Source organism: Dendrobates tinctorius, unplaced genomic scaffold (genome assembly GCF_039654945.1).
Source record: "Dendrobates tinctorius isolate UK_male_01 unplaced genomic scaffold, ASM3965494v1 ptg000022l, whole genome shotgun sequence".
Taxonomy (NCBI): Eukaryota; Metazoa; Chordata; class Amphibia; order Anura; family Dendrobatidae; genus Dendrobates; species Dendrobates tinctorius.
Window position 1 is genome coordinate 7,766,638 of NW_027361690.1, and position 27,264 is coordinate 7,793,901.

At 43.7% G+C, this 27,264-nt stretch overlaps 1 protein-coding gene across 1 annotated transcript in view; it reads left to right on the plus strand.

Moving 5' to 3' along the window:
* Window positions 1–27,264, plus strand: part of MYO5C (myosin VC) — a 483,348-nt gene that overhangs the window by 206,859 nt on the left and 249,225 nt on the right. Inside the window, exon 14 of the mRNA XM_073568417.1 lies at window positions 6,162–6,245. Coding sequence (XP_073424518.1) covers window positions 6,162–6,245 — 84 coding nt within the window. The remainder of the gene's footprint in view (window positions 1–6,161; window positions 6,246–27,264) is intronic.

Here is a 27,264-nt window from a genome sequence, read left to right on the forward strand (position 1 = left end):
ACACCATTTTGGAAACTAGACCCCCTAAGGAACTTATCTAGATGTGTGGTGAGCACTTTGAACCCCCAAGGGCTTCACAGAAGTTTATAATGCCCGGGCGTGAAAATAAAAAAAATCGTATTTTTTTCCACAAACATGATCATTTAGTCCCCAATTTTTTATTTTCCTAAGGGTAACAGGAGAAATTGGACCCCAAAAGTTGTTTTGCAATTTGTCCTGAGTAGGCTGATACCCCATATGTGGGGGTAAAACACTGTTTGGGAGCATGGCAGAGCTTGGAAGGGAAGGAGCACCATTTGACTTTTTCAACGCAGAATTGGCTGGAATTGAGATCAGATGCCATGTTGTGTTTGGAGAGCACCTGATGTGCCCAAACAGTGGAAACTCCCCCAATTCTAACTCCAACCCTAACCCCAACACACCCCTAACCCTAATCTCAGCCCTAACCCTAGCCCTAACCCTAATGGGAAAATTGAAATAAATACTTTTTGTTAATTTTATTATTGTTCCCTAACTAAGGGGGTGATAATGGGGGGTTTGATTTACTATTTATGGCTATTTTTATATTTGGCAGCTGTCACACGCTAAAAGACGCTTTTTATTGTAAAAATAGTTTTTGCATCACCACATATTGAGAGCTATAATTTTTCCATATTTTGACCCACTGAGTCATGTGAGGTCTTATTTTTTGCAGGACGAGTTAACGTTTTTATTGGTATCATTTTTGGGCACGTGACATCTTTTGATCACTTTTTATTCCGATTTTTGGGACGCAGAATGAACAAAAACCAGCATTTCATGAATTTCTTTTGGGGGGTGCGTTTACACCGTTGCGTGTGCGGTAAAATTTATAAAGCGGTTTTATTCTTCGGGTCAGTATGGTTACAGCGATACCTCATTTATGTCTTTTTTTATGTTTTAGTGCTTTTATGCAATGAAAACAATTTTATATAAAAAATAATTATTTTTGCGTCGCTTTATTCTGTGAGCTATAACGTTTTTCATTTTTTGCTGATGACACTGTGTGGTGGCTCGTTTTTTGTAGGACAAGATGACGTTTTCAGCGGTATTTTGGATATTTATATGTGTCTTTTTGATCGCACGTTATTGTACTTTTTGTTCGGCGGTATGATAATAAATCATTATTTTTTGCTTCGTTTTTTATTTTTTAAGGGGTTCGCTAAAGAGGTTAACTAATGGGACAGTTTTATAGGGCGGGTCGTTACGGACGCGGTGATACCAAGTATGTGTACTTTTATTTATTTTTTTTTTTTTATTTCCAAAAAATGAATTTAGTAGGAAATATTTATTTTTTTTTTTAAATTTATTTAGCGATTTTTTTTTTTAACCCCTTACCTACAATTGACGTAATATTCCGTCCATGTGTCCATGGACCTAATTACCATGGACGGAATATTACGTCATCGCGATCAGCGGCGCCCACGTGGTGAGCGCCGCTGATCGCGGCCGAGTGTCAGCTAATTATCATAGCTGACACCCGGCACAATGTGTCAGGGGCGGTCACGGACCGCCCCCGACACGTTAACCCCTTGCACACCGCGATCAAACGCGATCGCGGTGTACCGGGGGTTAAAGGGAAGCATCGGCAGGGAGGGGGCTCCCTCCGTGCTTCCCTGAGCCCCCCACGGCAGCGCAATGTGCAGCGCTGCTGCGGGGGGCTCTTTCCCTACAGGCCCCCGGATCCAAGATGGCGACGGGGGCCTGCAGGGAGCTGACTTCCTCACTGCCTGCAAAGCGCAGGCATGAGGAAGTCTGCAGCAGTGCCTGTGACAGATCGCTGATCTGTCACAGTGATCTGTGATGTGACAGATCAGCGATCTGTCACAGGACAGTGATGTCCCACCTGGGACAAGGTAATAAAGTTAAAAAAAAAAAAAAAAAAGTGTTAAAAATAATTTTAAAAAAATCGCTAAATAAATCAGTAAAAAAAAAAAAAATATTCCCCAATAAATCCATTTTTTCAAAATAAAAAAAAACAAAAACAATAAAAGTACACATATTTGGTATCGCCGCGTCCGTAATGACCTGCCCTATAAAACTGTCCCATTAGTTAACCCCTTTAGCGAACCCCTTAAAAAATAAAAATAAAAAACGAAGCAAAAAATAATGATTTATTATCATACCACCGAACAAAAAGTGCAATAACGCGCGATCAAAAAGACGCATATAAATATGCATGGTACCGCTGAAAACGTCATCTTGTCCCGCAAAAAACGATCCACCATACAGCATCATCCGCAAAAAAATAAAAAAGTTATAGCTCGCAGAATAAAGTGATACAAAAATAATTATTTTTTATATAAAATAGTTTTCATTGCAAAAAACCGACAAAACATAAAAAAACGACCTAAATGAGGTATCGCTGTAACCGTACTGACCCGAAGAATAAAACCGCTTTATCAATTTTATCGCACGCGGAACGGTGTAAACGCACCCCCCCAAAAGAAATTCATGAAACGCTGGTTTTTGTTCATTCTGCGTCCCAAAAATCGGAATAAAAAGCGATCAAAAAATGTCACGTGCCCGAAAATGGTACCAATAAAAACGTCAACTCGTCCCGCAAAAAATAAGACCTCACATGACTCGGTGGGTCAAAATACGGAAAAATAATAGCTCACAATATGTGGTGATGCAAAAACTATTTTTACAATAAAAAGCGTCTTTTAGCGTGCGACAGCCGCCAAACATAAAAACCGCCATAAACAGTAAATCAAACCCCCCGTTATCACCCCCTTAGTTAGGGAAAAATAATAAAACTAAAAGAAAATGTATTTATTTCCATTTTCCCGGTAGGGTTAGGGCTAGGGTTAGGGTTAGGGCTAGGGCTAGGGTTAGGGTTAGGGCTAGGGTTAGGGCTAGGGCTCAGATTAGGGTTAGGGGTGTGTTGAGGTTCGGGTTGGAGTTATAATTGGGGGTTTCCACTGTTTGGGCACATCAGGTGCTCTCCAAAGGCAACATGGCGTCTGATCTCAATTCCAGCCAATTCTGCGTTGAAAAAGTCAAATGGTGCTCCTTCCCTTCCAAGCTCTGCCATGTGCCCAAACAGTGTTTTACCCCCACATGTAGGGTATCAGCCTACTCAGGACAAATTACAAAACAACTTTTGGGGTCCAATTTCTCCTGTTACCCTTAGGAAAATAAAAAATTGGGGGCAAAAATATAATTTTGCGGAAAAAAATGTTTTTTTTATTTTCACGCCCAGGCGTTATAAACTTCTGTGAAGCACTTGGGGGTTCAAAGTGCTCTCCACACATCTAGATAAGCTCGGTGGGGGGTCTAGTTTCCAAAATGGGGTCACTTGTGGGGAGTTTCAATAGTTTAGGTACATTAGGGGCTCTCCAAACGCATATGACACCCGCAGACCATTCCATCAAAGTCTGCATTCCAAAACGTCACCACTTCCCTTCCGAGCCCCGACGTGTGCCCATACAGTAGTTTTCTCCCACATATGAGGTATCAGCGTACTCAGGACAAATTGGACAACAACTTTTGGGGTCCAATTTCTCCTGTTACCCTTGGGAAAATAAAAAAATGGGGACTAAAAGATCATGTTTGTGGAAAAAATACGATTTTTTTATTTTCACGCCCGGACGTTATAAACTTCAGTGAAGCACTGGGGGGTTCAAAGTGCTCACCACACATCTAGATAAGTTCCTTGGGGGGTCTAGTTTCCAAAATGGTGTCATTTGTGGGGGGTTTCTACTGTTTTGGTACATCAGGGGCTTTCCTAACGCGACATGGTGTCCGATCTCAATTCCAGCCAAAAACGTCAAATGGCGCTGCTTCCCTTCCGAGCTCTGCCATACGCCCAAATAGTGGTTTACCCCCACATGTGGGGTATCAGCGTACTCAGGATAAATTGCACAATATCTTTTAGGGTCCTGTTACTTTTGGAAAAATAAGAATTGAGGGTGAAAAGATCATTTTTGTGGAAAAAATATGATTTTTTAATTGTACTGCTGTACGTTATAAACTTCTGTGAAGCCCTTGGGGGTTCAAAGTTCTCACCACACATCTAGATAAGTTCCTTGGGGGGTCTAGATTCCAAAATGGTGTCATTTGTGGGGGGTTTCCACTGTTTTGGTACATCAGGGGTTTTCCAATCGCGACATGGTGTCCGATCTCAATTCTAGCCAAAAACGTCAAATGGCGCTGCTTCCCTTCCGAGCTCTGCTATGCGCCCAAATAGTCATTTACACCCACATATGGGGTATCAGCGTACTCAGGACAAATTGCACAATAACTTTTAGGGTCCTGTTACCCTTGGAAAAATAAAAATTGGGGGTGAAAAGATCATTTTTGTGGAAAAAATATGATTTTTTAATTGTACCGCTGTACGTTATAAACTTCTGTGAAGCCCTTGTGGGTTCAAAGTTCTCACCACATATCTAGATAAGTTCCTTGGGGGGTCTAGTTTCCAAAATGGGGTCACTTGGGGGGGTTTCCACTGTTTAGGTACATCAGGGGCTCGCCAAACGTGACATGGCGTCCGATCTGAATTCCAGCCAATTTTGCATTGAAAAAGTCAAACGGCGCTCCTTCCATTCTGAGCTCTGCCATGCGCCGAAACAGTGGTTCCCCCCACATATCAGGTATCAGCATACTCAGGACAAATTGCACAATAAGTCTTGCAGTCCAATTTCTCCTGTTACCCTTGGTAAAATAAAGAAAATTGAACCTGAAGTATTTTTTTTGTGAAAAAAAGTTAAATGTTCATTTTTTTTTTAATATTCAAAAAATTCCTGTGACGCACCTAAAGGGTTAATAAACTTCTTGAATGTGGTTTTAAGCACCTTAAGGGGTGCAGTTTTTAGAATGGTGTCACTTTTGGGTATTTTCTATCATATAGACCCCTCAAAGTGGCTTCAAATGTGAAGTGGTCCCTAAAAATAAAATGGTGTTGCAAAAATGAGAAATCGCTGGTCAATTTTTAACCCTTATAACTTCCTAACAAAAAAAAATTTTGGTTCCAAAACTGTGCTGATGTAAAGTAAACATGTGGGAAATGTTATGTATTAAGTTTTTTGTGTGCCGTATCGCTGTGATTTAAGGGCATAAAAATTCAAAGTTGGAAAATTGCGAAATTTTCAAAATTTTCGCCAAATTTCCGTTTTTTTCACAAATAAACGCAAGTTATTTGAATGCAATTTTACCACTAACATGAAGTACAATATGTCACGAGAAAACAATGTCAGAATCACCGGGATCCATAGAAGCGTTCCAGAGTTATGACCTCATAAAGGTACAGTGGTCAGAATTGTAAAAATTGGCCCGGTAGTTAACGTGCAAACCACCCTTGGTAGTGAAGGGGTTAAATTATTTTTACATCACTGTCCTGTGACAGATCGCTGATCTGTCACATCACAGATCACTGTTACAGATCAGCGATCTGTCACAGGCAGTGCTGCAGGCTTCCTCATTGCCTGTGCTTTGCAGGCATGAGAAAGCCAGCTCCCTGCAGGCCCCCGTCGCTATATTGGATCCGGGGACCTGCAGGGAAGGAGCCCCCCGCAGTAGCGCTGCACATTGCCGATGCTTCCCTTTAACCCCCGGTACACCGCGATCGTGTTTGATCGCGGTGTGCCAGGGGTTAACGTGTCAGCTAACACCCGGCCGCGATCGGCGGCGCTCACCACATGGGCGCCGCTGATCGCTATGATGTAATATTCTGTCCATGGGAATTAGGTCCCAGGTCACATGGACGGAATATTACGTCCATTGTAGGAAAGGGGTTAATATTATAGTGCATGTAATCATTTTGTTTTATATGTATTAGATTAGTATGGAGTGTAACAGTGCTCTCATTGGTTTTCCCACTTTTAATCTAATCTGTAATAGTAACTTTCAACAGTATATGATGAAGGCTGGATTTACAAATTCAGTTTTTGATGCACCATAACCAACCCAAATGCAGGAGTGGATCCCGAAGTACAGAAAATTAAAGACTTTTCTCTTTTGGATCATCTGTTTAAAAAACTACGTCACAAACTACAAAGCGAATTACATAAAAAACTGCACATGTCAATCCAGCCACTATGGGATTTATGGAAGAAACTGCTTTGTTTGAAGCTGAAACTTGTATAGGAATAATGATAGCATAACACTCTAAAAACTAAGTAGGTTTCTTGTAAAATTCACAGGTAGAATATAAGTGTGATGGATTTTTGGAGAAGAATCGTGACACGGTTTATGAAGTATTAATAGATCTGCTAAAAACTAGTAAGGTTTGTATGTTTATCATTTCATGATTCAGTTTAGAAAGTTCTCAGCTCGTAGCTGGCTTTTTTTATTTTCTGCTATCCTTCATATTATGTATATTTACTAAATGATGTCGTAGCCGCTCTTCACACCATGATTAAGTCTGCTTTGCAGATGAGTTAACTCTGTTCACAGCAAGTTTCAGGCAACTCTACATCAGTTGATTAATTTATTAAAAGATCTGGTTAACTTGTTTCCTAAATGACATGTTTACAAGCAAAGCAAAGATAACGAAGTATGATTGTCATATAGGAAAAAAACGTAACTGTAATACTGACCCAATGTCATGACTCTGTTTTCACATATCCTGGGACAGGGGGTTCTCTTCCTGTTCCTAGTACTAGGGGGGGCCCTAGCTATAACTGCTGATTACTTCTAATGGTGAGGACAACACATACCTTGCTGAGTTCCTGAATCTGCCCTTAATCTGTTCCTTCTACAACCAAGGGAAGTGGGGAGTAGTAGTGTATGAAAATACAAAAACCGGACTAACAGGGGAATACATACTGGGATAAAAGAAAAAAAAAAACAATTGCACAAATATGCACTCTCAAACAGAGTGGAACCCCGGGGAGTAAATGAATGAAACAAACAAATAGGAGAAGATGAAGCATTGCTAGCAACCGAATAACCATCAGCAGTCTTTAGCTATACACTCCTATCGCCTCCTCAAACAACCAACTTCTACAGCTTCAGAGCGATGCAGCAAGAAACGAACTCTGACATCCCTGATAGTTAGATGTGAGTATATATAGGAGAAGGGAGTGATCTGTACTGAGCCGCTGGAAACCTTCCAGGAGCTCTCAACTGAACAGTTTAACCTCTACTCTGCTAGCAGAAACCTAAACCATTTAATATGATATTGAGGTGCTTCTAATCAGTGCAGGAGTGTGGGAAATCAGACGCTAAGGTCTTCTGATACCTGTCTGTCTATCCCTACTTTTGCGAAGGAATTCCGGAAGCTCATGGCTGGGTCTATCGGGGTGTAAAAGGAACTGATCAACCTGATCGTATAAACATCAGATGCTGGTACTCACAATCTGTCTTCAGGACTGTAACCCTTCCAGTGTACCAGATATGGAAGAGACCAGCAAACCAAGTGAGGATCAATGATCTTAGCAATTTGAAATTTCAAATTTCCATCAGCGTTGAACGGAAATGGATGGAGGTGTGGTGATGGTTCATGACAAATGGTATTCGTGATTCATGTGAGCTTCCGTACCTTGTTATTTACAACTCTTATTGGCTTCGCAACCCCATTGATTCATATACCATAAAAATAAACACTCCAGAGGTATTTGGATAAATTGGTCACAGCAGCCTTTTCTTAAACATATAACATAACATTTTAATCACAACGTCCCAGAAGGGGTGGTCCTCGAAGCCCCAAACCATAAAACTCAGATTTGATATTCCTAACTTGGTCCCCAGGTTGAGTCTTGCCTTTAGCCGCTAAGCACCAGCTCAGAGACACATATCAACCCACCTGGCCGGTTTCCATTACCATTTAGCACAGGTCCACTTTAATCCCTTCTGCGGGATAATTCAATTACCCGTCCATTTGAATCCACCCGGGGGGGGGTCCAAGACCTCTTAAGATCCCCCCCGAACCGCTATTTACCAGCACCACCAACTTCGAGGACCTCCCCCCCACGCCATACTGCTGTGACAAGTAATTATACAGACTTATAAACAAATTATAGAAAATATCCGTCCTTATGTATCAATAAGAGGGCACCCCAACGCGCCCATTATCCACAGAAAGAGCTCTTCATATAAATCCACTTAACATATAAGGAGAACTAACCACTTCAAACAACCTTACCTTGCAACCTTTGCCTACGACATCGGTTGTTTTGAAAATGTGGCAGAAACAAACCGTTTTTTATGTACCAATAACAGGGCACCCAACTTGCCAGAAAGAACTCTTCCTATAAATCCACTGGACATATAAGGAGAACCAACCACATTAAACAACATTATTTTGCAACCTTTGCCTTCGACATCCCATTTGGAGGTACGGATAAATGTCGTCCCCCTGTTCTCAAACCCATTCGTATCCCATTTCCGCAGCCCTCCTTCCCAAAAATCTAGAAGGACTGACTAACTCCCTCAATTGAAAAGAAAAAAAAACAAAATAAGGTTGCCGGGAAAGTGCCCTGAAAAGGAGGTAACTCCTGTGAAGAGGAACAGACATCCACTAGCTGATTGCCAAAATCAGCAAATACATGATAAGACACCGGTCAACTCCCGCCCCATACCCTCAGACCAGAAGGATTTTTGATAAATCCTAAATACCCCTGAACTTAAAATTCAAAAGCTATATCCGACATTAATTTATTCAATTTAGGAACAGACCAACTCTTCTCCCGACTATACCCAACCAGTAACACCGAATTGCTCTCCTCCTACAGCCCTTTGACCAATGCCGACCTCCAGTCCTCCCAATTACCACATGCCTAAACATATTATGTCCACATACATTAAAGACCTAGAAAATAAATCCCTTAGGCCTGTTTCACACTTGCTTTTTTTTGCAGCGCGTTTTTCCCGCAAAAAAACGCATTGAAAAACGCATACAAAAGCATACAACTGCTGCGTTTTTTTCAAGCATTTTTATGAGCATGCATGAAAAAAACGCAGCGTTTTTATGCGTTTGTATGCGTTTTTAGTGCGTTTTTACCACGTTTGCGTTTTTTTCCAACATTAGGTGGCCCCTCACACTAACCCAAACCATGACTTTACTAACCCTAACCCTGACCCTAACCCTTAACCAAACCATACTTAACCCTAACCCTGACCCTAACCCTTAACCAAACCATACTTAACCCAAACCCTAACTAACCTTAACCCTAACCCTAACCCTAACCCTTAACCAAACCATACTTAACCCTAACCCTGACCCTAACCCTTAACCAAACCATACTTAACCCTAACCCAAACCCTAACTAACCTTAACCCTAACCCTGACCCTAACCCTGACCCTAACCCTTAACCAAACCATACTTAACCCTGACCCTAACCCTTAACCAAACCATACTTAACCCTAACCCTGACCCTAACCCTGACCCTAACCCTAACCCTGACCCTAACCCTTAACCAAACCATACTTAACCCTAACCCTGACCCTAACCCTTAACCAAACCATACTTAACCTTAACCCTAACCCTAACCCTGACCCTAACCCTAACCCTGACCCTAACCCTTAACCAAACCATACTTAACCCTAACCCTGACCCTAACCCTGACCCTAACCCTAACCCTGACCCTTAACCAAACCATACTTAACCCTAACCCTGACCCTAACCCTAACCCTAACCCTGACCCTAACCCTTAACCAAACCATACTTAACCCTGACCCTAACCCTGACCCTAACCCTAAACCCCCTTAACTAACCCTAACTTTACCCAAACCCCTAAATTCCATTGTCTAAACTAATGGTAAAAAAAAAAACGCATGTGCAAAAAAACGCATACATAAGCATGCCAATGCGCACATATGCTCACCATAGACTTATAATGGGTGTCTTGCTGTAAAAAAACGCATTGCGCACGCATGCGTTTTTTTGAGGCAAATCGGACGCACAAAAAATGCAACAAGTTGCATTTTGTGCGCCCGAGCGCATACCGCAAAAAAACGCATGCGCGGTAAAACGCGTACAAACGCATGTGTATGCGCACATAAGCGCATCCCATGCAAAGTATAGGAAAAAAAACCGCATGCGCTATTTAGCGCTAAATTACCGCGAAAAAAAACGCAAATGTGAAACCAGCCTTACTTCCATTACTGGCCGATGGCAAGTTCCAGAACTCCACCGGACACATCCACCTTGTTAAACTCGCTCCCAAGCCAAAACCACATGCTTTAACACCCTGGCCAACGGCATCTCGGGAGGAGATAAGAAATTTTAGGGGCCTATCCTTCCAAACCTTTGAAATCGAAACAAAACCAAATCTTCCACCCTGAAAAGAACTCCATTAACCTACAATGATAATTCCACAATGATAGGTAATACCTGACACTAAGCCCGATTATACGCCAGACCATTATTACTCCCAACATTTGGCCCTGACTCTACCAACCACCATTACTAAACCAAACCTTTTGCCCTGACTCTACCAAACACACAAACTGAAATGTAAAAACCGTAACCATGCTGACCCATCAAGCCAACAAAAGGACCTAAATCCACCAGTGCAAACCAAATGGACCTGCTATTATACAACTCTCTTTTGTGGCAAACAAATGCATAGACACTGTCGCCATAGATAGTCAATGGCAGAAACGCTTTGCCCAACGGCATAAACTTACAGGCAAAATTAGCAACGTCACCATCTACAAATCACTAACCCGACTTGCTTCAGCCTTCATGTCAACCATCATTTTAACCGGTGACCTGCCGTCCAACGCAAATGTATCAATTTGATACCCAAGAAAACTCAATACTGTCACAGGACCCACCGTATTTTGGACCGCTAAAGGGGTCGAAACTTACAGGCCATGCTCTCCATTGTCCGCAGTAGAATGAACAATCAGGATCCTGAGCCAAACCAGTGACCAAAAATTCATCCAATTAATGAATACAGGAATTGAAAGCGAACATCTCTGTAAGCGACCATTCCAAAACAAGCCAAGCGTCACAAGAATATGAACATGAAAGGGGACACCCCATGAGTAGACAATGATCAACAAAGAGACCCAATCCCCAATAACAACCCAACAAATGCATACTATCCGTTTTGGCCCAGTTCCCTTTCAACACGACCGTACCCAATCCATAGCAGCAACAAAAGAAGTGTACAACACCAAACCCAACTGAGGGTCGATGCCATCAGTTACTGATTACCTTTACGTAAAAGAATTGTGATGAATTTCTTAGAATGTACTAGTCCCCACCATTTACCACCACACAAATCGGTGAAACACTCAAATTATTGAAGGGGAGCCTATTTAAACAGTCCAGCCCTTTTACCCAAAGCCACATCTTTATATAATTGTTTAGAAAGCAAAGACCACTTCAAGCTTCGGTAGACAACCGAATTTTAGCGTCAACAAGAGGAATCCTGAAAACCGTCCCTAAAACCCTCTCTTACCCGTGGGGTGCCGTCTTATTAAGACACCTATTTAGGAAGCCTCTCTTCCCGACACAATGACCTCGACCCTTTTTTTTTTTTTTAATTCCATCATTACCCCCTATGCTTTCTTCCCATGAAACACTTTACCACCCCATGACCTACTTAAATAATAAACGTGGCCCCTTCTCCATTGCCACCAAGTATCCTGACCGCTACAAAGTCCCAGTGAACACAGGAAACGATTGTTTCCTATGCCCCAGCCTACCTGGGGCCCTTATCCTGCCCGACCGCATGGCTTTTCACAACTACTCAACATATTTAGCCTAAAAACCTCACCAATCACATCCATGTAACCACAAATCCCAAGCAGTTCTCCAGTGACCTTTTGTAAATAATGATAGCTAGTATAGTGGATAACTGTACCCATTAGAGAAGATTATGCAAATTAAACAAACCCTCCTTTTATCCTTACCTCACCTTGCCTAAATTAAAACGTTCCACTTGAAGCAATAAAAATATCTCAACATATTGTCCTTTCCAAATCATGTCCCCTACCTCATGTTTCAAGTGCACCCCCAAAGTCCCCTCAAACACAAACCTCACCCTTAGCATAATCATCTAATATCAATGAATCCACTCTTTCCTCCTCCCCTCCTGCCTTCACTAATGGGCTGCACTTCATGCCGAACTGAATGTATGTATCTCACCCACTCATATCGCCTTAAAAAAAATATCCTTAACACTACCCAGCCTTGCTGCGGAAGGTGCTACCCTGCCTTCAGGGGTCCCGGATCCCTATAACCCATAGTGGTCCCAGATCCCCATAACCTGACTAAATCCTGTATGTATCCCAGATCCCTATAACCGGACAAAATTCCGTAGCCCATGCAAAATAAACATCATGCCTCCGCTAGCCCCCCCTTAATAAAACAACATTTCTAACCCATACACTCATAAAAGGCTAGCAAAGGGTTAAGAGTAAGGAAAAAATGATCAGTCTCACCTGGCTGCTGTGATCGCAGCAGCTGCACATCCTGAATCCGGTTGAATCGATTCGTGCTGGTCCCCGAAATGTTGCTGGTGATCGATCTGAAGCCTGCATGTTCCATCAGGCTCCCCCTTGCTCTTTGTCCCCAGGCCAGCCTGACTCTGCCCACCATCTTGTTGAAGCGCAGCTTCTGTCGCTGAATGGGCGGTGCCGGCCGACTGCCTCTCGCCGATGGTGTCCTCGCTGAGGGGCCTGTGTACCAGGCCCCCGTCCTCTCACCGTATCCTCCTGACCATGCCGAGCGGATCTGCCACCCAACAGGGCGTCTGCCGCACCCAGACCGTAAGCCTTCTGTGATGATGTAGAGAGGGAGGCCGATTCCTCCCCCCGTTGCAGGCCGCACCGCCTAATCGGATTCCTCCCTGATCTCGTAACGTGAGCTGCCGGCTTACAGCTCACACCCCGAGCCGGAGGGTCCCAGTAGGGGCTCCTGATGCGGTGCCGAACCAGAAGGGGATCTGCAGACTAAGGTATGCCTCTGCGGCCGACGTCCATCCTGCAGTGCCTGAGGTGACCCGGTCACCGCTCCCTGTAGCAAGCCTTGGAAGGCAGCTTGCATCCAGCTAGCACCCAGCGACTCAGCATACTTCAGTCATTGGAGCATTGTTTCCACCTCCATAATTAAGGTTCTACAGACGAGACCCCATAGCTTCTTGTCGCTATGTGGGGGAACCTAAAATGGTTGCCACACTAAGATGGACTCTGTCTTATAATGATAACTACTTGTAAACCACCTCTGACCCCGCCTCCCCCTCATCCCAGCACTAGCCCTGTTGTGAGTTCATTCTCTGGTACACCAGTTGTGAGTTCTCCTTCCAGACTCCCTCTGGTGGTAACAGGAGGTAGTGAGGCTGATTTGATCGGTGGAGATCTGCCACCTGAGAATGAGGATGACGATTGGACCTCAGGAGTCTCAGATTGGATTTAAGACAGCCGACGCCCTATTCTGTTGCTGGTGATTCCTTCTGGCTTGTCAGCTCTTGGTTTTCAGCTCTGTTCCAGTCATCTAAAGCTAAGTTTCTCTGCTAATGTTCACACTTGATTTTGTTGGTCTATTCAGTTTTTTGTGTGGTCATCTGGCCCCGGCTGGGGGCCGTGCTGAATTTCCACTCTTATTTATCTGTATTTGCCAATTTGCTTTTTGTCCCTTACTAGTTTGGTCTCTTTTTGCTCTATCTCAGAATATTTCAGAGTGCTGATAGTGGGAGAAGTCTAGTGACTTCAGGGTTAATTTTGCTATCAGAAGTGTTGGACATTATTTTTGTAGGGTTTTTTGCAGGTTGCAGACAGTGTCTTTCCTTTCCTTTCTAGTTAGTTTGGGCCCCATCGTTTGCTCAGCCTATTTTCCTGCCTGTGTTTGTGCTTTCATCTTGTTTCACCGTCAATACATGTGTGGGGCTGTCTTTCCTTTGGGGTCTGCTCTGGGGCAGTTAGTTTTCCCCTTTTCTTGCTTTAGGCTTATTTAGTCCTCCGGCCGTGACGAGGCATCTAGGATCATCGTAGGTACGCTCCACGGCTGCTGCTAGTTGTGTGGTAGGATCAGGGATCTGCAATTTGCATAGTTACCAACCTCTCTGGTTTTCTGTGACTTAGCTTGTTTTGCTTTTTTCTCCTCGGTGACCAATTCATAACAGAATCACCAGCCATACCGCAGATTCTAGGGTACTCAAAAGCAGGAAAAAGTTGTTAAAAAAAGAAAAGAGAAAAAAAAGTGTCAGAATTTTTTTTTTTAAATATTTTTTTCTCTTTTTCTCTGGGGCCGTAGGAGGATTTTTTTTTCTTTTTCCTAATGGAGATTAAGCAATTGTCTGATCGTGTGGAGCAGCTTGCTGCTGAAGTGCAGGGCATTTCCACCTACCTCATTCAGTCACATGCTGCTGAACCTAAGATCCCTACTCCTGATGTGTTTTCTGGGGATCGGTCTAAATTTCTGAATTTTAAGAATAATTGTAAATTATTTCTGGCCTTGTAGCCTAACTCATCAGGGAGCTCTGTGCAGCAGGTTAAAATTGTCATCTCCTTGCTGCGGGGCGATCGCCAGGATTGGGCTTTTTCTCTGACACCTGAAAATCCTATTCTGACTAATGTGGATGCATTTTTTCAAGCCTTGGGGTTGTTGTATGATGAACCTAATGCTGTTGATCAACCTGAGTGAACCCTGTTGGCATTAAACCAGGGTCAGGATTCTGCAGAGTTATACTGTCAAAAATTCCGAAAGTGGGCGGTCCTTACTACATGGAATGATAGTGCATTGGCAGCTCTCTTTCGGAAGGGTTTATCAGAGACCGTAAAAGATGTTATGGTGGGATTTCCTGTTCCCTCTGGTCTGGATGATTCAATGTCATTAGCCATTCAAGTTGATCGGCATTTACGTGAACGTAAAACTACATGTGAGGCGCTGCCACCTTTTGAACAAACGTCTGAACCTATGCAATGTGATGGGGTTTTGTCTAGGGCACAATGTCGGGAGTTTAGAAGGCGTAATAAGCTGTGTTTTTTCTGTGGAGACGTCTCATACTATTTCTGTCTGCCCTAAACGAGAGAAATGTTTTGCACACACATTTGCTGTGGGCAGTGTACAACCTAAGTTTCTTTTGGCAATTACTCTGATCTGCTCCTTATCCACATTTTCCACGAAGGCTTTTGTGGATTCAGGAGCAGCGTTGAATCTGATGGATTTGGACTTTGCTAAACGTTTTGGTTTTTCCATAACGCCTCTGCGGATGGCTATTCCTTTGAGGGGTATTGATGCTACTCCTTTGGCGGAAAATAAACCTCAGTTTTGGACCCAGGTGACAATGCGAGTTGCCCCAGACCACCAAGAAAATTGGAAAATTTTTGGTTCAGCATAATTTGCATGATACTATTGTTCTGGGTTTTCCTTGGTTGCAAACTCATAATCCAGTTTTGGATTGGAAATCTGGATCTGTGGTGAGTTGGGGTTGTCAGTGTGTTCATAGGGACGCTCCTATTTTCTCCACCTCTCCTCAGTCTCATGATATTCCTGATTATCTAGCCGATTTTTCTGATGTATTTAGTGAGAGCAAGTCTGCTTCTTTGCCTCCTCATAGGAGTTATGACTAGAGTTGAGCGATACCGTCCGATACTTCAAAGTATCGGATCGGAATGGATCGGCCGATCTTTAAAAAAAGTATCGGTATCGCCGATTCCGATACCGGAAGTCCCATTCAAGTCTATGGGACTTCCGGTATCGGAATAAGAAAAACCCTGTTTTTGCCTTGTACAGCCTCTCTGGGGTCTGTACGGGCCTTTCGGGGGGCTGTGCCGGCCTGCCAGGGGGTCTGTGCAGGCTCCGGTGGTCTGTGCCGGCCTGCCGGGGGGCTGTGCCGGCCTGCCGGTGGTCTGTGCAGGCTCCAGTGGGCTGTGCCGGCCTGCCGGGGGGCTGTGCCGGCCTGCCGGTGGTCTGTGCAGGCTCCGGGGGGCTGTTCCGGCCTGCCGGGGGGCTGTGCCGGCCTGCCGGTGGTCTGTGCAGGCTTCGGGGGTCTGTGCAGGCATCGTCCGATGGGACTACAAGTCCCATCGGGCGATGCCTGCTACCATGACAGTGATTGACACATTAGCCAATGATGGGACAGTAGTAGTCCCATCATCCGGCTAATGTGTTAAATGTTAAAAAAAAAAAAAAAAAAAAAAAATACTACATACATACTACATACATACTACATGCATGCTACATACATACTACATGCTACATACATACTACATGCTACATACATACTACATATATACTACATACATACTACATACATGCTACATACATGCTACATACATACTGCATGCTACATACATACTACATACATACTACATACATACTACATGCATGCTACATGCATGCTACATACATACTGCATGCTACATACATACTACATACATACTACATGCATGCTACATGCATGCTACATACATACTACATACATACTACATGCATGCTACATGCATGCTACATACATACTACATGCTACATACATACTACATACATACTACATACATACTACATGCTACATACATACTACATATATACTACATGCATGCTACATACATACTACATGCTACATACATACCACATACATACTACATACATGCTACATGCTACATACATACTACATATATACTACATGCATGCTACATACAAACTACATATATACTACATGCATGCTACATACATACTGCATGCTACATGCATGCTACATACATACTACATACATACTACATGCTACATACATACCACATATATACTACATGCATGCTACATACATACTACATGCATGCTACATGCATGCTACATACATACTACATGCTACATACATACCACATACATACTACATACATGCTACATACATACTACATATATACTACATGCATGCTACATACATACTACATATATACTACATGCATGCTACATACATACTGCATGCTACATACATACTACATACATACTACATGCTACATACATACCACATATATACTACATGCATGCTACATACATACTACATGCATGCTACATGCATGCTACATACATACTACATGCTACATACATACCACATACATACTACATACATGCTACATGCTACATACATACTACATATATACTACATGCATGCTACATACATACTACATATATACTACATGCATGCTACATACATACTGCATGCTACATGCATGCTACATACATACTACATACATACTACATGCTACATACATACTACATACATACTACATGCATGCTACATACATACTACATGCATGCTACATGCATGCTACATGCATACTACATACATACTACATGCTACATACATACTACATATATACTACATGCATGCTACATACATACTACATGCTACATACATACCACATACATACTACATACATGCTACATGCTACATACATACTACATATATACTACATGCATGCTACATACATACTACATGCATGCTACATACATACTGCATGCTACATGCATGCTACATACATACTACATACATACTACATGCTACATACATACCACATATATACTACATACATACAATACATTCATACAATACATACATAGACATACAGTACATATAACATAGAGTAACATACTTACCAATACTTGTCACATTGTTCCCCGAAGCCATTGTCTTTTCCGGAATAAATATTAACATAACAAACCACAAAAATACTCACCCACGATCCGAAGCAGTCCACGAGTGTGTCCCACGACGATCTTGGGTAGAGAACTGCAGCATCAGATGATGCTGCCGTTCTCTACGGGCTGCAGGAATCCAATGACGGAAGGTAGGTATCCTTCCGCACTGTATTCCTCCGCCACTTAAAAAAAAAAAAGTCCCTAGTCTCACTTTATGCCATTGCTGTGTGGGAATTTCCAAAAATATCGGAAGTCGGTATCGGAATTCCGATACAGCAAGTATCGGCCGATACCCGATACTTGCGGTATCGGAATGCTCAACACTAGTTATGACTGTGCAATTGAGTTGATGCCTGGGTGTAAATTTCCCAAGGGTTGGCTTTTCAACTTATCAGTACCCGAACATGATGCTATCCGATCCTATATTAAGGAGTCATTGGAGAAGGGTCATATTAGACCATCCTCGTCACCTTTTAGGTGCTGGTTTTTTTTTGTGGCCAAGAAAGATGGTTCATTAAGACCGTGTATTGATTATCGTTCCCTTAACAAGATGACGGTTAAATATCAGTACCCGTTACCTCTGATGTCTGATTTATTCTCCAGAGTTAAGAGTGCCTGCTGGTTTACTAAGCTTGACCTCAGGGGGGCGTATAATCTTATTCGCATCAAGCACGGGGATGATTGGAAAACGGCGTTTAATACTCCGGAGGGACATTTTGAGTACCCGGTGATGCCTTTTGGGCTCACTAATGCCCCTTCTGTCTTCCAGTCCTTTATGAATGATATTTTCCGTGACTTTGTGGATAAGTTTTTGATTATCTATCTGGATGATATTTTGATCTTTTCTAGTGATTGGGATTCTCATGTGGAACACGTCCGGACTGTGTTCCGGATTTTAAGGGAGAATTCCCTGTTTGTTAAGGGATCGAAATGCCTCGTTGGTGTACAGAGGATTTCATTTTTGGGATTTATCTTGTCTCCATCGACTATTGAAATGGACCCGGCCAAGGTACAGGCCATTTATGATTGGGTTCAGCCTACTTCTTTGAAGGCCTTCCAGAAGTTTTTGGGTTTTGCTAATTTCTATCGTAAATTTATAGGTAATTTTTCTGGTATTGTCAAACCACTGACTGATCTGACCAAGAAGGGCGCTGATGTGCTGAATTGGTCTCCTGAGGCTATCTCAGCATTTCAGGAGCTTAAGCAGAGATTTACTTCAGCTCCAGTTTTACGCAACCTGATGTCTCACTTCCATTTCAGGTGGAGGTAGATGCTTCTGAGATTGGTGCAGGAGCTGTTTTGTCCCAAAAAGACCCTGTGACTTCTAAGATGAATCCTTGTGCCTTCTTTTGTGTTCTCCCCATGTGAACACAACTATGACATGGGGAATCGGGAATTGTTGGCCATGAAATGGGCATTAGAGGAGTGGAGACATTGGTTGGAGGGAGCTAGACATCAAGTTGTGGTCCTCACCGATCACAAGAATTTGATTTATCTGGAGTCGGCCAAACGCTTGAATCCTAGACAGGCTAGATGGGCCTTGTTTTTCACGCGTTTTAATTTTGTGGTCTCTTTTCTTCCGGGCACTAAGAATGTTAAGGCTGACGCCCTTTCTAGGAGTTTCTTTGCTGATTCTCTTTGTGTGACCGAGCCTACTACCATCCTAGGTGAAGGGGTAGTTCTTTCTGCCATTTCGCCCGATTTGAGACGCGCCCTGGAGGAATTTCAGGAGGATAAACCTTAGCGTTGCCCTATGGGAAAATTGTATGTTCCTGACCAGTGGAGAAAGAGAGTGATGTCTGAAATTCATTGCTCCGCATTGGCTGGTCATCCAGGTATTTTTGGTACCAGAGATTTGGTGAGTCGGTCTTTTTGGTGGCCTGCCTTATTTCTTGACGTCAGGAATTTTGTACAGTCCTGTGGGACTTGTTCTCGGTCTAAACCCTGTTCTCGTTCTAGTGGGTTGCTGATGCCCTTGCCGGTGCCCAAGAGGCCATGGACCCATATCTCAATGGATTTTATTTCTGATCTTCCTGTCTCTCAGAGAATGACTGTTATCTGGGTGATTTGTGATAGATTTTCGAAGATGGTCCATCTTGTACCATTCCCAAAGTTGCCATCTTCCGCTGAGTTGGTACCCTTGTTTTTACAACAGGTGGTTCGGTTACATGGGATTCCTGAGAACATTGTGTCCGACAGAGGAGTCCAGTTTGTTTCCAGATTCTGGAAAGCCTTTTGTTCCAATCTGGGAAGTCAGTTATCCTTCTCCTCCGCATTTCATCCCCAGACCAATGGACAGACTGAGAGAACAAACCAGACCTTGGAGTCTTATTTGAGATGTTTTATATCTGCTGATGATTGGGTGTCATTTTTGCCCTTGGCCGAATGCGCGATGAACAATAGAGCTAGTTCTGCCACTTTGATGTCACCCTTTTTCTGTAATTTTGGGTTTCATCCTCGATTCTCTTCAGGGCAAGTGGAATCTTCGTCCTGTCCAGGTGTGGACACTGTGGTTACGAGAATGCAACAGATATGGGACCAAGTGGTGGATAAGTTGTCACTCTCTCAGGAAAAGGCCCAGCGATTTTCCAACCGGCATAGGACCATTGGTCCCCGGTTTAAAGTGGGTGATATGGTTTGGTTGTCATCTAAGAATATTCCTATGAAGGTTGCATCTCCTAAATTTAAGCCAAGATTTATTGGTCCTTATAAGATTTTGGAAATTCTTAATCCTGTTTCGTTTTGATTGGCTCTTCCAGTTACGTTCAAGATCCATAACGTATTTCACAAATCTCTGTTGAAGAGGTTTGTTGAGCCAGTGGTTCCTATGGTAGCACCTCTTGACCCTGTGTTGGTCGAAGGCAATGTGGAATATGAGGTAGAGAAAATATTGGATTCTCGTTTGGTTAGACGGAGACTTCAGTATTTGGTCAAATGGAAGGGTTATGGTCAGGAGGATAATTCTTGGGTCTCTGCCTCTGATATTCATGCCAATAGATTGGTTCGTGCTTTTCACTGGGCCCATCCTGATCTGTGTGGTGGCGTGGATGAGGGTTCGGTGACCCCTCCTCAAGGGGGGGTACTGTTGTGAGTTCATTCTCTGGTTCACCAGTTGTGAGTTCTCCTTCCAGACTCCCTCTGGTGGTAACAGGAGGTAGTGAGGCTGATTTGATCGGTGGAGATCTGCCACTTGAGAATGAGGATGACGATTGGACCTCAGGAGTCTCAGATTGGATTTAAGACAGCCGACGCCCTATTCTGTTGCTGGTGATTCCTTCTGGCTTGTCAGCGCTTGGTTTTCAGCTCTGTTCCAGTCATCTAAAGCTAAGTTTCTCTGCTAATGTTCACACTTGATTTTGTTGGTCTATTCAGATTTTTGTGTGGTCAGCTGGCCCTGGCTGGGGGCCGTGCTGAATTTCCACTCTTATTTATCTCTATTTGCCAATTTGCTTTTTGTCCCTTACTAGTTTGATCTCTTTTTGCGCTGTCTCAGAATATTTCTGAGTGCTGATATAGTGGGAGAAGTCTAGTGACTTCAGGGTTAATTTTGCTATCAGAAGTGTTGGACATTATTTTTGTAGGGTTTTTTGCAGGTTGCAGACAGTGTCTTTCCTTTCCTTTCTAGTTAGTTTGGGCCCCATCGTATGCTCAGCCTATTTTCCTGCCTGTGTTTGTGCTTTCATCTTGTTTCACCGTCAATACATGTGTGGGGGCTGTCTTTCCTTTGGGGTCTGCTCTGGGGCAGTTAGTTTTCCTCTTTTCTTGCTTTAGGCTTATTTAGTCCTCCGGCTGTGACGAGGCGTCTAGGATAATCGTAGGCACGCTCCACGGCTGCTGCTAGTTGTGTGGTAGGATCAGGGATCTGCAATCTGCATAGTTACTAACCTCTCTGGTTTTCTGTGACTTAGCTTGTTTTGCTTTTTTCTCCTCGGTGACCCATTCATAACATAGCCCCCACCTTATTCAAATACATTAACCCTGTGATACCATCCTAATCCCTAATTCCAGCTCACTATATTCCCACTCAGCTCTGTCATGTCGGCCTCCCTTTTAAGGCCTGCGGCCCAGTACGGCCTCTCTGAAGAGGCAATGTATTTTTTGAATAGAAACTGGTGAAACACAATATGAATCCTAAAAGTAATTGATACAGGAAAGATATATATCTTTGTACCGTGTTAGCCAGTATCTAAAAGTAAGTGGCAGTTCAAGACACAATGCAACAGAATTAACGATGGCCACATTATTATAAAACCGATGAACTTGGGACCCAGTTTCCAAGAAGGGACCTTCAACTTAATGTTCCTTGAGGATAACCATACCAAATCATCAACACTCAGGTCCGGACTCGCCAAACGTCTCCGAACATCCACACGCTTGTATTTGGACCCCATCTTCTTCAAATTATTAAGAAACCCTTACCACACTGAAGTAATAGATAATGAAAACCGTTCTTTAGGTATTCCTAAAATTGATTTCTATTAAAAGAGCTGGAATGAGAATGAAACCCATAGGCCCACCAAGAATGGGGACTTTCCAGTAGACTCATGACAATGGTTATTCACTGCAAATTCATCTACAGGCAAATAAGTAACCCAATCCTCCTGATTCTCAGACATAAAGCAAATAAGATAAGTCTCGAGTACACTCCAAATGCCTCCTCAAACAACCAACTCCTCCAGCTCCAGAGCCATGCAGCACAAAACTAACACTGGCACCCCAGATAGCCAGGGAGCAGTATATATAGGAGAGGGGAGTGGCCAACACTGAACTGCTGAGACTATCAACACTGGAAAGCTTTCAGGAGCTCTAAACTGAACAGTTTAACCCCTGCACTGCTAGCAAAAATCTGCACTATTTAATATGATGGTGAGGTGCTTCTGAGGGTACGTGCACACTCTGCGGATTAATCCGCACGGATTTTGCAAAAACCGCAGATAAACCGCAGGTCAAAAGACCTGCGGATTATCTGCGGTTTAGCCTGCGGTTTGGTCCTGTGAATTCACCATCTCCACAATGGTGGAGATAGGAACCCGCAGCGGATTCCGCAGAAAGAATTGACATGTCAATTCTTTCTGCGGTTTCAAAACCGCAGCAAATCCGCACGGATTTTTCCGCTACGTCTACACAGCGGTTTTTTTTTTCCATTCATTTGAATGGTACTGTACACCGCAGCTAAAACTGCTGCGGGTCCGCAGCGGCCAAAACCGCTGCGGAAACGCAGCGGAATCCGCAGCGTGTGCACGTACCCTAATCAGTGCAGGAGTGTGGGAAATCAGACGCTGCCGTATTCTGATACCTCTCTGTCGTGGTAAACCCCTGACACCCAATGCATAGACATGGCTCACATAGATGTTTGAACAATGAAAATGTAATAACTTGGGAATATTTAGATAGTGTTTTTTTCATTGTATATTTTATAGTGCATTGTCTATCTTAGATTTGTCCAGAGCTATGATTTCTGGAAAAAACACTTTAATTCATAGAACCCATCTCTATGATTGTAATCAGCTTTTTTTCCCTCTGTGTTGGATTGCAGATTACCTAAAAATAATCTTTTGTACATAGACTATTTCAGTTATCCATTAGTGAGATTTAAGGGGGTTTTCAAACCTGATAAAAAGAAAAACCTTGCATCTGCCTCTAAGAAAAAGAAAAAATAGCGCACACCACACCAAAACCCTGCAATTCTTAAAGGAATGGGACAATGAGTATTTCTTTTTTTAGAGCCTACTGCTACTTTTTTATATACAGCTCTGGCAAAAATTAAGAGACCACTACAAAATTTTCAGTTTGTCTGATTTCTCTCTTTATAGGTATATTTGTGTGTAAAATGTAAATTGCTCTTTTATTCTATAAACTACTGACAACGTGTCTTTGAATTTACAAGCACTAAATTTTGTATTTATTTTCAGAAAATGAGAAATGGTCACAATTCCAAAAAAATGCAGTGCTTGCAGACCTCAAATAATGCTAAGAAAGCAAGTTCATAATCATTTAGAAAAAACAATACTAATGTTTTAACTCAGGAAGAGTTCAGAAATCAATATTTTGTGGAATAACCATGATTTTTAATCACAGCTTTCATGCTTCTAGCCATGCTTTCCACCAGTCTTTCACACTGCTTTTGGGTGACCTTATGCAACGCCTGGTACAAAAAATGTAAGTAGTTCTTCTTTGATGGCTTGTGAATATCCATCTTTCTCTTGATTACATTCTAGAGGTTTTCAATGAGATTTGATGTGGTGGTCCTTCATCCACACATTGATTGACCTAGCTGTGTGGCATGGCGCATTGTCCTGCTGGAAAATCCAGACCTCAGAGTTGGGGAACATTGCCTGAGCAGAAAGAATCAACTGTTTTTCCAGGATAACCTTGCATGTGGCTCGATTCATACGTCCTTCGCAAAGATTAACCTGCCCAATTCCAGCCTTGCTGAAGCATCCCCAGATCATCACCGATCCTCCACCAAATTTCACAGTGGGTGCAAGACACCGTGCTTGTATGCCTCTCCAGGTCTCCGTCTAACCATTAGACGACCAGGTGTTGGGCAAAACTGAAAATTAGACTCATGAGAGAAGATTACCTTATTCCAGTCCTCTATGGTACAATCTTTATGGTCTTTGTCAAACTTCAGCCTGGCTCTCCTTTGCTTCTCATTGGTGAAAGGCTTTTTTCTTGCTTTACATTACTTGAGCCCTGCCTCTAGGAGCCTGTTACGAACTGTTCTTGCCATGCACTTCACCCCAGCTGCCATTTGCCATTCCTTTTGTAGGTCACTTGATGTCATCCTGCGGTTACTGAGTGACATTCGAATAAGATGATGGTCATCCCGGTCAGTGGAGAGTTGTTTTCGCCATCTACCGGTCTGTAGCTTTGTTGTCCCCAATGTCTGCCGCTTGACCTTTTTGTAATGGACTGCCATCTTAGAAATTTTAAGGATGGAGGCAACATGATACTCACTGCATCCCTCTGCTAATAAAGCCAGAATTGAGCCCTTCATTCCTCACTCAAGACTTTTCTTTTCAACTCCTTTGGCATGGTTAAGTTATTTCTTCATTCCAGTTACTTTTGGGATATTACTAGCACTTGTTTTGCCATCCAGCTTGTCCTATTTGTCCTTGATTGTGAACACCATAGCAGGTTTTTTTATGCTTTTCTTTGTTAAATAAGATTTGATTCAGGTGATCACCTAATCAGAAGCACATTAAGTATAACAAGGTGTACTCTGGTTGGAATTCAACTGACATTGAAATGGAATGGCTGTCAGACATGTAGAGAAGCTGATTTTCTCCTTCGCCTCACTGGGGGACACAGGTACTGTGGTTGTATGCTACTGCTGCCTGGAGGCTGACACTAAGTGAAAAAAAGAGGTTAGCTCCTCCTCCGCTGTATACACCCTCGCCCTGGTTGCGGGCGGAATCAGTTTTTGCTTAGTGTCCATTGGAGGCACACGTCTGGTCTTTTTCACAGACTCTAATTTTTTCCATGAAGTTAAGACAGGGGCAACTGATCCTATTGAAAGGGTCCGATTTCCCCAAACCAACAATGGGCGAGCACGTGCGAGTGTCGCCTCCACGTATCCTTTCCCGCTACGTGGGACATGATGCCAGACTGAGCCCTGACCACCCTAAGGTAGTGAAACCCTAGGCTGTACAGAGGCCTGCGAAACAGTCCATACGGCCCCCACTGCATCACCAATGCCAGACAGCGGTGATGGAAGGTGGTGGACGGTCCCTCTCCTCATCCCCTATAAGGGAAGATGGAGCTATGGTGCCTGCACTGTCCTTAAACTTTTTTTCGTCCCCCCTTTCCCCCTCCAACCTGAGGATCAAGAGAACATCGAGGGGTGAGGCATGGAAGGAGGTGGGCTGGGAGGGCTCCTGTGGACTCCCGTGGTCGGCACTCCTGGCACCGTTCTTAGGCATCCCCGGGCTCCCTGGGTGTGCCACATAGCATGGCAGCCTGCGGCGCAGGCTCCAGGCCCGGTGTCCAGCGGTCCCGCCCCGAGTCCGGGCACACGCTGGAAATTTAGTCCCTGGCTTTTCCTGAAGCTAGGCCGCGGGCGGAAGTCCCGCCCCCCGTGACGTGGCCACTTCTGGTGGACCTGCCCATCGGGGCTTCGGGCGGACAGCAGAAATTTAGTCCCCGACTTCTGCCAGGGACTAGGCCGTGGACGGAAGTTCCGCCCCATGACGCCCCGGGGCCGCCTCTTTGTCCGGAGGCCCGCCCACACGCCGGAGCGCGCTGTTTTTTAAAAAAGGAACAGCTGGTCGGCGGGCTGTTATGAATGAGTCACCAGAGGAGGAAAAAACAAAAATACAAGCTAAGTCCAGAAAACCAGAGAGGTTGGTAGCTAGCGGATTGCAGACCCCTGATCCTATTCACAACAACTAACAGTAGCCGTGGGGTGTTCCTACGGTGGTCCTAGACACCTCGTTCACAGCCGGAGAACTAAATAAACCTAAAGAAAGAAAGGGGAAATCTAAACTGCCCCAGAGCAGACCCCAAAGCAATAGACAGCCCCCAACATGTATTGACAGTGAAAACAGATGAAAACACAAACACAGATGGAAAGACAGGCTGAGCAAATGATGGGGCCCTCACTAACTAGATAGGACAGGAAAGGAAAGCAACTGTCTGCAATCACGCAAAAACCCTGCCAAAAATAATGTCCAACACGTCTGATAGAAAAGGCCCTGAAGTCACTAGACTTCAAAAATCACTATATCAGCACTCAGGTATATTCTGAAAGCAGAGCAAAGAGATCAACTGATCAGAGACAAAAATGGAGTTCAGCCAGTCCCAACCAGGGCTGGCTGAACACAAACACTAAGTAAACCAGACAAAATCTCATGGAACAATAGCAGAGCAAAAACTTACCTTTAGTAGACAGGACTAAACTGGAGGCCAGAGCTCAGAGCAGAGAGGATCACCAGCAACCCAGCAGGGCGTCGGCGGCCTTATATCCACTCAGAGATTCTGGATGTCCAATCACACTCCACCTGTTCAGATGACAGGTTTTTCCCATCCAAATCAATTTCGCTACCTCCTTTCACCAGCAGAGGGAGTTCATCGGACATCAAAGGTGAAGGAGAAAATGAGCTCATAACAGTACCTCCCCCTTGAGGAGGGGTCACCGAACCCTCATCCACGCCACCAGGGCGATCAGGATGGGCCCGATGAAAAGCACGAACCAATCTTTCGGCATGAATATCAGATGCAGAGACCCAAGAATTATCCTCCTGGCCATAACCCTTCCACTTAACCAAATACTGGAGTCACCGTCTAGCCAGACAAGAATCCAGTATCTTCTCAACCTCATATTCCACATTACCTTCAACCAATACAGGGTCAGGAGGTGCCACCACAGGAACTACTGGCTCAACAAACCTCTTTAACAGAGACTTATGAAACACATTATGGATCTTGAATGTAACAGGAAGAGCCAATCGAAAAGAGACCGGATTAAGAATCTCCAAAATCTTGTAAGGTCCAATAAATCTAGGTTTAAACTTTGGAGAAGCCACCTTCATAGAGATATTCTTTGATGACAACCAAACCATATCACCCACCTTAAACCGGGGACCAATGGTCCTATGCCGGTTGGAAAACCGCTGGGCCTTTTCCTGGGAGAGAGACAACTTATCCACCACTTGGTCCCAGATCTCGTGCATTCTCTCCACCACAGTGTCAACACCTGGGCAGGCAGAAG